This window comes from Crocuta crocuta, unplaced genomic scaffold (genome assembly GCF_008692635.1).
Source record: "Crocuta crocuta isolate KB4526 unplaced genomic scaffold, BGI_CrCroc_1.0 scaffold67, whole genome shotgun sequence".
NCBI lineage: Eukaryota > Metazoa > Chordata > Mammalia > Carnivora > Hyaenidae > Crocuta > Crocuta crocuta.
The window spans coordinates 3,067,833-3,079,999 of record NW_027531896.1 but is presented as its reverse complement, the minus strand read 5'-3'; the positions used below and the strand labels follow the sequence as shown (position 1 = coordinate 3,079,999).

General features: G+C 47.2%; 1 protein-coding gene across 1 annotated transcript in view; it reads left to right on the top strand.

Moving 5' to 3' along the window:
- The window catches only part of NCAPH (non-SMC condensin I complex subunit H), a 33,583-nt gene extending 30,421 nt beyond the window's left edge, over nucleotides 1-3,162 (top strand). Inside the window, exon 18 of the mRNA XM_077773439.1 lies at nucleotides 2,635-3,162. Coding sequence (XP_077629565.1) covers nucleotides 2,635-2,694 — 60 coding nt within the window. The 3' untranslated portion in view covers nucleotides 2,695-3,162. The remainder of the gene's footprint in view (nucleotides 1-2,634) is intronic.
- The last annotated feature ends 9,005 nt before the right edge of the window (nucleotides 3,163-12,167 follow it).

The following is a 12,167-nucleotide window of genomic DNA, read 5'->3' as shown; positions in this document are numbered from 1 at the left end:
CGCGGCTACCCAGGAGGCAGCCCAGCAAGGCAGCCAGCAACAAACCCCAACAAGTCACAGTGTGTGAGGCTTCATATCCTTTTGTGTCCCCAGGCAGCTGGTCCCTCACGTAGACTTTGGCTATTGAAGCAATGCATCACTAGGGCTGGGGACATCTAGCTACTATCGTGTACCTCAACTGTAGATTCTAACCTCCTCCAAGACAGGAACCTGCCCCAGAGCTGAGAGGTGGCTCTTAAGAGTGTGGCACCTATCTGAACACTGAAGTGTGGTTTGAGAAGGTTGATAAGATTGCCCTAGAATGCTAGCAAAAATGGGGTGCTGTAGAAGCACCCAGGATTTCCTGTGTGCCAGTGCCTGACCTCTGGCCTCATAATTAAAATGACTCAGTGATGATCGGCTATTTCCCAGCTCTGGGTTTGCTTGGACTGACTGCTGGGCACAAAGGAGAGAGGTTCCCTTGTAGGATGACCTGTGTAGCACAGCCTTCAGCATATCCATGCAGACCTACCACTGGGAGTCAGGGACCACTGTTTCTCTTTCGAAGCTCATGACCTCACTGAAGAAGAAGAAAGTGTCCATTTGACAGAAACTAGTTTTGATTCTGGGCGGGGAAGAGATGTAGCCAGTGAGCCAGGACAGGTGCTGCATGTGTCCAGCCATGCTGCTGACTGTTGGGCCCGAGTGTTCACAACTCAGGCATGAACAGAGCAACCCAGCTTAGCTTCTGACAGGACGAGCTTCTCCTTCAGAGCCGGCGTGGTTGACTGTTGACCCAGGAGCACTGAACTCACATGGCTGCTGGATGGAAGGCAGTAAGCGGCAGTGGCTGGCTGGAGAGGTTATGTGCCCGGTTCAGAAGTCATGAGGACAAGGCTTGGGGGCACACAGCCCCATCCATGGTTGTGGGAGATGCTAGTGAGAATGTCTCCATGTGAGTCTTGTCACATCCTAAGTTATCCTCTGTCGGAAGCATACTACATGAGGAAGGAACAGCTAGGAGGAAAAAAACAAAGATATATATTATTATTATCCTGACAAGAGATCCACAAATGGCTCTGAGGAGGATTCCCCATCTGAAGAGGAGGGCACACAAGCCGTCCATCTGTCTGACATTCAGAAGTGAGAGACTGTGAAGCTGTTCTGGAGGAGGCCTGGAACCTCACACCATCTTTACGGACATAGGTGCTGGTGAACTCTCCCACTGGGTGTGTTCTCCTAGCACCCCCAGGCTCCTCAGCACAGGGTGCCTCCAAAGCTCAGAAACCCTTATCTTGAGTCCAAATGAAAAATGTTATTGATTTCACTCAACCACACCAGTCTGAGAATCAGTGTTGCCCTGGGCTGTGTGTTTCTGCAGAAGCCTGCCTCTCCCCTGTGAGAAGCAGCTTTATGGTCCACACTTGGCTCCCAAATAGACTGGGGCCGAGGAAACCCTGCTAAAAAGCATTAGTGACCTTGTGGCCTCACTAAGGTTCATAATACTCTGGCTCCAGCACTGCTTCCCCCAACAGCAGGGTTGGGATTTTGCTGTGATCGAGTGGGTCTTGAGGGGCCCAGAGCGCTTCGCATTTGAAGAATGGGGAGAGCGCACCAAACCAGAAACGCTTGGGGCTTGGCTTTGGGCTGTGTGAGAAGATTTGGCTGTAACATTGACCCTGTCAGTTACCATGATAATCTGCAGGGATCTGTGGAAACTCAGAGCTTAGAAGCACCAAGAGAAATTCTACAACACTTAATACCAGAACATGACTTTTGTGGCTTCTTTCTCCCAGTTTTTCACTCCCATCTGGACTCTTCATCAGCCATTCTGCTCATGAGCTCCCCTGAGAAGTGCAGTGTGAGGGGGCTTGGGTTGCAGTGGTGGACACCGGGTCCTCTACCTCCCTGGCCCTGAGTGCCAATACGGTGTGACTGATTAGCCAAACCTGAACCACTTCTGGAACCTGAGCCACAGAAGTCACACTTCAGGGGGTGGGATTTCAGCTTTCCATTGTTAGCAGTACAGGAAGGTGCACTAGATAGGGTGGTGTGGTTGCTGAGGGCCAGCACACCGTGCCTGCCTCCAGTGCCATGTGAGGGGAGGTATGCCTGTGGTGAGCTTAGGCAAGAGAGGCTTCTGGCATTTGTTTGGTCCTGAAGGAAACAAGTGCCTGGGACTGATGGGGAATTCATGGGGTGGTAGAGTGGGACTGTTAGGTGGGGGAAGAGCTGGGAGGTAGGAAAAGGCCTGAGCAGATGGAGCGAGGGGGCTGTCATGGCCGTTCCCAGGGATGAGGTTATGGGGCAGTGATGGGGAGGGCCTGGAGAAGGCCACACAGGGACAGCGTTAACAAGCATGTGTTGTGTCTCCTGGTGGCTTCGCCATCCACTTCTTTTAGTTCCTTCCAGAGCAAATAGGTCAGCTCTTGGGCCTTTTACAGAGAGAGGTTGTTGCAGGAACCAGCACCAGGAAGTCTTCCTGTTTTGCCTTTTTTTCCTCTGCAATTGGCAAGGATTTGCAATTAGTTTTATTATGCAAATGATATTTGCTATAACATAATTTTCTTACAGTCATGGGACAAAGTTCATTCTTTGTAGTCACCACCCTGTTACCTTGATCAGAATCTGTTCATGTGTTTGATCTTCCTTTAGAATCTAAAGCTGGAAGGAACCGAGGACCTTTCTGACATTCTTGTGAGGCAAGGGGATTGAGTTTGCCCGAGAAAAGTTGGCAGAAGGCGGCTCATCGCTTCTTCAGTGACCAGGACGTCCCCACCCTGGGTGCTGCAACTGTGGCAGGCCTGTGGCAAGCCTGTAGCCCACCACCAAAATGCCAAGTTTTTATCTGTTGATCTTCCCTTCTCTCCCTCACAGTCTGGGAACCAGAACCCGGAAGCTCTTTGACTAAAGTCGCCTTGTGGTGACCCCCTAGCAGGGAGGAGATGGTGAGGGTACTGTTCTTGATTATGAAAACCTATATCCATACTTTGTATTCATGTCTTGTTTTTGCCTCCTAAATTGATCTTTGTTTCTTTCCACACTTTTGTAGAAAATTATTTCCCAGGAGGCACTAGTTGTCTTTAAGCAGCTATCTAAGCCATGTACATAAAATACATCGTATGTGCACTTACAAATGTATATATATTATGAATGCTTAAAATAAAATAATTCTGAATAATATGCTTGACAAAGTATTTGAGTATCTTCTAGATAAGTTTTAGAGCTGGTCCTTCCCCTTAAGGGGGGATGCAGTCCTCTTAGGTAGATGAGGTGCCCATATGTCAGTAAAGGCAGGAAACACTTAAGGGCTGAGGAGATTTGTCTTGTAGCAGAATAGAGGAGAGAGAAACCACTGGCCAGAGATTCAGATTTCCAGATTGGGTCCATTGGGCCTATGAATTCTACTGGAGAGTGATGGTGGTAAAAATTGCTAACCTTTGTTAAGTGGCTACCTTCTGTGGGTTACTTCACTCAGCATTCTTAGCATCTCTTTGAGGAACATACTTTCATCACTCCCATTTTATAGAGAAGAAATAGGTACTTGAAGGTAAAGGAACCTGCCTAAGGGCAGACAGCTGTCAGAGACTGATCTTGAACTAATGTGCTTCTAGATCCTTTGTTCTTAGCCACTTCATATGCTGCTCAGATCACAGGCTCTGCCTGTAGGCATTGATCCAAATAATTCTCTCCTTGGCAGGTCATCCATCTCTACCAGAGCACCCTGTCACCACTCACTGGGTAAAGAGAGATCTTGGATGTTAGATCGGAAGCAGTGAGGTATAATATTGACAATAGCTCTTGATAATACAGAATTTACTTCTAAGCTGAAAATCACGCAAAACACACAAACACACACCCCAGGATGTGCTTCCCAAATTGTTACCTGCTCTGCCACATTAAGAGGGTAGACTTGTGAACATGCTTTAGAGGAAATGGCAGGGATGCTGAGGGAGGATCCCTCACGCCTTTCCCCTGCAGATGAGTGGTGCCTCTCCTGCTCTGCTCTTACTCCTGGGAGTGCAACCTGCCAACCCCACGTACACTCCTCTCTTGTCCTGTTTCCCAGGGATGATTCTGTTCAGTAAAGCAGGGAAGAGCCTGTGTTTGCTCATCTGCACATCAGGTGTACCGGATGCACTGCTCATATTGGACTAGAGAAGCAAAGTGCTCCTCGGGGCTCTGCAGACACTAAGCTGCCTTGGAGTCTTCCAACAGTCCTGAATTCATCACATTTTATTCTTTTTGATAAGGATGATTTATGAAATGGGGCGCCTGGGTGGCTCAGTCGGTTAAGCGTCTGACTTTGGCTCAGGTCATGATCTTGTGATTCGCGGGTTCAAGCCCCATATCAGGCTCTGTTCTGGCAGCTCAGAGCCTGGAGCCTGTATCGGATTCTGTATCTCTTATCCCTGCCACTTCCTCACTCATACTGTCTCTCTCTCTCAAAAAAAAAAAAAATTATGAAGAAAAGGCTATTTCATTTGCATACCTTTGTAAGATTTCCATGTGAGCAAACTCAAATCAGAAAAAAAAAACCTTTAGTCAGGTTAAATGGAACAGTATTGCATTCGTATCTCTCATAGGCCACGTAGTGCCTCTCTCAGTGGGTTGATATCTCAACACTGTTCATTCTGAATTAAGTGTCCCTCGCTTATGATGTCCTTGCCCCATCTCTGCAATGATAATTAAGACTATGAGGAGCCACTGTGGGTGGTCGCATCTCCAATGAAGATAAACTTCCTTTGTCCTTTGCAAACGGCTGGCTGGAAAGTTTCCTTCTGGAACTCTGCTAAACAAGTTTTTTTCCTTCCTCAGGAAGGAAATAACAACAGTTTCCCACATTTCCCTGCTTGTCAGGAGACTGGGAGCAAGCTGTTCCAGATCTGAGTCCGAGCACAGTCCTGTTTCATAACAGAAATCTTCTCCCTAACATCAGAGATTGTTTTTCCTGGATAAGGATGAGTGGAATTCATTTACAACTGGGTTTTCCAAAGTGACATCTGGTCACAGTTCTTTAGGAATTAAAAATCCTGGAGAACCAGAGAAAGAGACAGCCATTCCCTGGAAGGAAACGCTACAGCATCAGAGTGCCCTCCCTCTTCCTATCAAAGGTGCTATCAGGCCACAAAAACAACGGAGGAGGGTGGACACCTGAAGACCTAGTGGTGGAAAGTCCCCCTGTGGCAGGAGGAAATGTGGCCAGTGTGGAAAAGAGAGATGAAACCACTGAGGCTGAAATGCTCAGCTTCACCAGTGAGGGTGTCCTTGGGAAAAACACGCGAGACTACTACTTTGCCAAAATGCAAACCCTGTTTGGGAAACCATCTCCTGTTCTTACAGATGAATAGGGACACTGAATTTGGGATATTGCCTTAAAAGTGTCCCTCTGGGGCTCAGTCACCTGTAAAATAAAGTTTCTGTAAGATAAAGATGAGAGTTGTAACAGTCTACAGACAGACTGAAGACAGAAACCTAGAACAAGAATAAAGAACTTACTACAGGGGCACCTGGGTGGCTTAGTCGGTTAAGCGTCCGACTTTTGCTTAGGTCATGATCTCGCGGTTCGTGGGTTTGAGCCCCACATCGGGCTGTGTGCTGACTGCTAGCTCAGAGCCTGGAGCCTATTTCAGAGTCTGCATCTCCCTCTCTCTCTGACCCTCCCCTGCTCACGCTGTCTCTCTCTCTCTCTCTCTCTCCTAGAAATAAATAAAAGTATTAAAAAAAAAAAAGAACTTACTACAAAGAACTGTTTACTAGGAATATAGGGCATCTAAATTAGCAACTGCTGGAAGCAACCAGCAGTCCCAGGGCTGGGAAAACAAAAGGAACAAAGGAAAACATCAAAGAGATTTCAAAGAGGGCTCCGCAGAGCAGAAACTGCCCCGAGGAAGGCATTGCTGCCCAACTGACAATGATGTCTAAGGGGGGACTTGGTGAACCTGGTGCTGGGTGCTGGAAGATCGGTGGGTCGCTTGCCGATGTGAGGAAGCACCACTGGGCGGATCGGGAAGCGGACAAGAAGGAGCGAGTCCTTTTTTCTCCAGCCCTGCGGTCTCTTTCAAGTGCCTCCCCTTGGCATAACCTGGCTGAGAGCGGCTACCAAAGAAGAAATGGGGCCTGCAGAGTGGCACAGAATAGAGAGTGGGTTTGGAGCTGAGGGACTAATGAGGGAGCGTGGGGCAGGCTGAGGGCAAAATACAGGCTAATGGCAACCTCGTCACAGGTGGAATGTGTGTGATATTCCTCAGACACTCCTGGCTACCCAAGAACAAAGGAAAGGGGTTTAAGTGCTTGCTATGGTGATGTGGGAAACTAAGGCAAAGGAAAAATTAAGTTCCCTTACTGCCTATAGCCCATTGACAAGTCCTTGAGACCAGCAGAGTGACCTCCCTCTAGAAGGTCAGCTGCCTCCACAATGGCACTTTGCAAGGGGCAAAAGAGAACCTTGGCTTAACATTATCCAACCTCAAGTCTACTTCCTTTATCTCAACTGCCCCCAAGATAATGTTGGCAGTTATACTCCAAGCCTATGGCCTCCAGATATAGATCTGAAGGGTCTCATGACTGAGGTTTTACTAAAAGGTAATAAATGGCATCTCCCTAGCAACAGCTAGCCCCTCAAGGTCCTGGAAACCTTGCTCCCAAAATACCTTAGAGACTTACTCTATCCCTGACCCCCTCCCAACCTGAGGGTATATAATGAGTTACCCGTCACGACCCCAGTGCAGCTGTTCTTGCCCATGGGTCCTGTCCCCGTGCTTTAACAAAATCACTTTTTTGCACCAAAGATGTCTTTGAGAACTCTTTCTTGGCTGTTGGCTCCAGACCACCCCACCATCACCCCAAAACTTCATCAGGATGATTACCTCAGAGGTGGCACAGGGTAGGTCTCATCTCGAAGGATTCTAGAATCCTTCCTTAATGATTCTGTTTGAAATAGGCTTTAATAATATTTGTTCACCTATTCCAGTGAGATACTGGTATATATGTTCAACTGACTCTGAAGGTGAAGCCCAGGGAGGCCTTGAGGGCGAGATGGCGCCCATCTGCCTTTGAAGAGTGGAGACCTGCTGCAGGTATTACAGGCTGACAAGGGGAGCAGAGGTGTGGAGTGAGGGGTGTACAGCGTGGCAGGTGCTATCAAGACCGAAGGATAAAACAGAAGCAATCTCCCCAAAGTGGAGTAAATGCCAGTGGTTGGAAAGGAATGGAGAGAGATTAGGAAGGTCGCCAAGTAGGTCCCACGTATGACAATTAGGGGGCCCAGAAAGAACAGAGAAAATGGAAAGGAGGAAATCTTGCCAAAGAATTAATAAAACCCATATCCTGCGGCTGGAGGACCTGGGTTTTCAGATCAAGACTTACACATGGATGACAATAAACCCACACCAAGGTACCTTGTCATAAAGTTTCAGAGCACTCGGGACAGAGGGTTCTACCAACTTCCGGAGAGAAATAGGTCACACGGGGACAGGAAGAAGGGTGTCAGACTTCTCAGCGCGGCACTAGAACCAAGAAGATAAAAAAGCAATGCCTTCAAGGCATTCCTTGAATGCCGTTTCCAAATCTAGAATTTTATATTTGGCTAAAAATACCAAACAACTGTGAGAGTAGAATAAAGACAGAGTTTGGGCCATGCGATGTTTAAAAGACAAAAACAACCCTCAGATGTACCCCTTCCTGGAAGCAGTCTATACCAAGCCCCTGCTAGATGCCCAGGTGCCCTGAACCCTGTGCTTCCAGGCCTCCTTTGTGGCCTCACCCAACTCACTGCCTGGTGTGGCCTCATAGATGCTCAGGAGAGCTGAGGCCACCCTCTGACGCAGACATTCTGCTTTGACCTTCAGCTGCTCCGTCTGTTGGGACCCTACTGCCCTTTCTTTGCACGGTGGGGTGTTGTGCTTGCTACTCATTTTCTTAAAACTGAGCAATACGTTATTTAGAGATCCTACATAAGTAGTAAGACTATGAAGAAGAGCAAGAGAATGGCTACTATAAAAGTCAGGAAAGTGGTTACCTCTGGTGGGGACAGAGGGAGAGGAGCAGGTGGAGAGCCCCAAGCGGCTTCTGAGGTACTAGGGGGATGGGCACACTGGTGTATGCTTTCTTTTCTGATTTCCTTGGCACATTGGTCTCTGGCAGGAATTAGCATTCCAAGCCTTCTTCACTCAGCCTGCCCTCAGCTGCTGGTGTCTGTCCCCGAGATGGGCTGGCCCTTGGTGATCCTCCTCATACCAGGCCTAGTCACAAGGGCATGGCAGGTACTGTGTCCGTGCTGAAGGCCACAGTGCCTCAGGGAAAAAAAATGGAGCTTGGGGTTTGGATTTCATCCCAACCGGCAGTCTGGGGCTTGGAGAGATTAATGGGCACAGACTTAGAGCTGCCAAGATGAAAGAAAATCAGGGCCCGGAGAGGAAGATGGGCAGGAGTGGAGTAAGATGAAGTGTAGGTATGATCTGTTTCTCTCTTTATTCCTCTCATTCATTCATTCATTTTTCTCATTCATTCATTTTTTAAGTTTATTTAAGTATCCTCTACACCCAGTGTGGGGCTTGGATTCACAACGCTGAGATCAAGAGCTGCACACTCTTCTGACTGAGCCAGCCAGGTTCCCCTGTTCATTCTTCTAAAAGAAAGCTCTATTGTGCAATGGAAATTGGAAGGAATGGATTGGTAGGGAGGAGAAAGCCTCACAGAGGAACTGCCTGGTCTAAGCAGGAGATTCAGCTTGTTATGAGAGTCTGTCCTCCATCTGTGGCAGAAGCCAGTTCTCAAACTTGCAAGCCACGAAGCTGCCTCGTTAGGAATGGATCGATCACAGAACCAGTATGAGCCACACCGTGACCTTTGACGATTGCCTTTATAAGGAGCCTACATTTATACATAGTTAGGACACTATTTCATTTCTAAACAAGCAACCTGCACATCAAATGAGTTCTCAGGAAGCTCTGCAAATAAGTCACCTGGTGAGGTCACATACTTGGCCTAACAATGTGCCACCCCCACCCCCACCGCACCCCCAGCATTCTGGCACAGCCACCCAGCCTACAGCCATGCTTACTGGATGCACCTAGTCCTGGCAAACTGTTATCTTCTACATGGGGGCTAGAGTCTGGACAAGAGCTGGCAGTCATTCAGAACCAAGTTTGCTGGGTGGCAGGGCCATCGGGTAAGACCATTTATAATAAGCAAGGATATGACAACGAATGAGACCGTTTGCTTGTGCTCGAGTCACAAACAGCTTCCACACACAAAGTACTTCATAAAGGCTTTTGAGAAATGCAGCTGCGTTGGACAACACTTGACCCTTTCTATTTCCTAGTGTAGTTCTAGGTGCCCGACAAGCCTACAGAGTAGCTAAAACGATCTCCGTTCCACACGTGATGCCTAAGATTGCCCAGCTCGTAAGGGGTGATGATGGGATTTGAACCCCAGCAGTCTGGCACAAAGAGTTCATGGTTTTTTTTTTTTTTTTTTTTTACAAATAGTTTATTGTCAAATTAGTTTCCACAAAAGAGTCCATGCTTTTAATCACTACATCAAACTGCCTCTTGGTTAATACAAGGGCATTGCTTCCTAAGGTTAAGGCCTGAAAAGGGAGCAAATCCTGTTTAGAAACGTACAGCAGGTAAATTAATTAGAAAATAAATTTTGTCACTACATGGTTAAATATTATGTTCATCTGCATATAATATCTGTCTTGTTGCTGGTACTGTCCTGGAAACTAGTCCTGGCACATTGGACACAATAAAACTTTGCTAGATGAAGAAGTAAATGACTGGAGTAGTTCCAAAGTGTGCATTTCTGGGTGAACTGATGTTCTAGGCACATGGAATTTACTGAATCCCTTCTCCACGTAGGACACTGTGTTTACTGGAGTTATTTAATTTAGCCTCACTCAAACCCTATAATGTGAATGTTCAATCCTGGGTCAGGAGGCATCTCACCACCTAATACACAAGTTACCAGGAGCTTTTGGGCAAGCCAGCAACTCCTCTTTCTCAACCCAGGAGTTCAGGCAACCTAACAGCTTCCTGGATATATCAAAGACAATCACCAAGTGTCTTTGAATTTCACTCACATTTCTAACACTCCATTACCCTTGCCAGTGGTATGCCCATCAGGCACACTTAACCTCTTCCTCTGCCTTCCTTAATAGCCTCCCAGCTGTAATCCCTGTCTCTGGTCTCCCCTACATCCCACTCTCCCACCTACACATTACCTAGTACTGTGAGAATCATCTTCCTCATAACCAGCTCTGGGAGGAAGCCCCTATGCAGAGGGTCCGGAATGAGACAGCCTGGCTTTGAGGCAGGTGAGGCCAAGCAAGTCAGTTATCTTCCCTGGCTTTCAATTTCTTCATTGGTAAAATGGGGGAAATAAATATATCTAATAGGGCTTTATGGGATTTCAATGGAATCGTGTATGCTAAAGTGGTACTTTACAAATGCTTGCCACATGATAAATGGTAGGGTTTTTTTGTTTAATCTAAATGTTAGTCCCTCCAATCAAACACCTGCTATAAAGCTGTAAAAACAAACGTAACCCGCCCCTCAACCAGAAATCTGTACAGCTTCTTATTGTCTCCTAGAATAAAATGAAAACTCTTTACAATGGCATTATTTTTTCAAGAGATTCTGAATTATCTATCCAAATTACTACATTGTTCCATTCTTTATATTTGTCCTTCATTCATCTGAATTGTTCTCAACAGTTCCTAGAACATGTCTCTGGCTTCCTGCCTTCATACTTTTGCTGCTTCTGTATTCCCTTGAAATCTCCCCCACTCCCCATCCCTACTGAAATCCAGCCACCCTTGACAGCTGCAGACTGTCGCTCATTCTCTCTCCCCAATCAGAAGGGACTTCTCGGATCTCCCACAGCGCCCCCTTGTGACACTGACTGCACTCGGCTTTTAAAAAAATTAATTCGTTCATTTTTGTTTTAAGGAGATGGAAGTTGATTGAATACACCACAAGGGAAGGGAGCGATGGGCAGGAGAGCAAAGGAGAGACTGTCTGCAAGGAGGCAGTGGTGGAGGGCTTTAGTCAAGGGGGAAAGGTGAGGAGGTATGGGAGCATATAGAATTTTCCTTTTTTGGTACCTTACACTAGTCTTTTTAATTGCAGTTACTGGTACATTTCAGATTTAAATAACCTTCAGTGAGACCTCACCTTGAGCCAGCCAACTCACTGGTGCTTTTAACACTACCGAATTTAATCATAACACTCATATGAGGAAAGTTTTATTGTCTCAATTTTTAAAATGTTTATTAATTTTTGAGAGAGAGAGAGAGAGCGTGAGCGGGGGAGGGACAGAGGGAGAGGGAGACACAGAATCTGAAGCAGGCTCCAGGCTCTGAATTGTCAGCACAGAGCCTGACCCAGGGCTCGAACCCAGGAACCGTGAGATCATGACCTGAGCCAAAGGACGCTTAACCGACTGAGCCACCCAGGCCCCCCTTACTGCCTCAATTTATGAATGACAAAATGATGCTCACCCAGAGAGACCAGGTAGCTACCTCAAAGTCACAATGCCACCAAGGAGCAGAGCTGTTGCAAGGACTTGACTGTCCCCTGGAAGGCCAGGTTAGTTAAACAAAACTGTGGGCAGGGCTGCAAACTTCATGCAGAGCAGTGGGGGGAGCATGCGTATTCTCCAAGGGCAGCAAGTTGCTGATTAGTACTGGTCATGTAGGTCATGTAGGAATGTGGGTCTCATGTGGCCAGTATTCTGATTTCTCCATAGATGCTAAAAGTCCAGATTTTTCGTGAACTATCCCAATTTTTAGGTAAGGAGCCAATAGAGAGCCAAACAAAATATCCCTGCAGGTCAAATTTGGCCCAGGGAACTGCTAGAGAGGATAAATTCTGTGGATTAATACCCATCTTCCCTTTCATTCCTCTTTCAAAAGTGAACAGACTCTAAGTGAGGTAACCATTCAGTTATTAGTTGCCATTCCACAGGGAGAACTGTTTCCTTGGGGAAAGACAGGGGTGCCTCCCGGCCCAGGGGCTTTGCCCTTGAAGGAAGGAATTAAGTCACTGTCTTCAAGGAGCTGGTCCTGCCAAGAGGGAGCCTTCACCAATGTTCCTTGGGCTCTGCAAAGGAATGAGACAAGCATTTAGGAGCAATAGAAGGCCCCAGCCGACCCAGGAGGAGGGTTTTGTAGGCATGTATGTGTT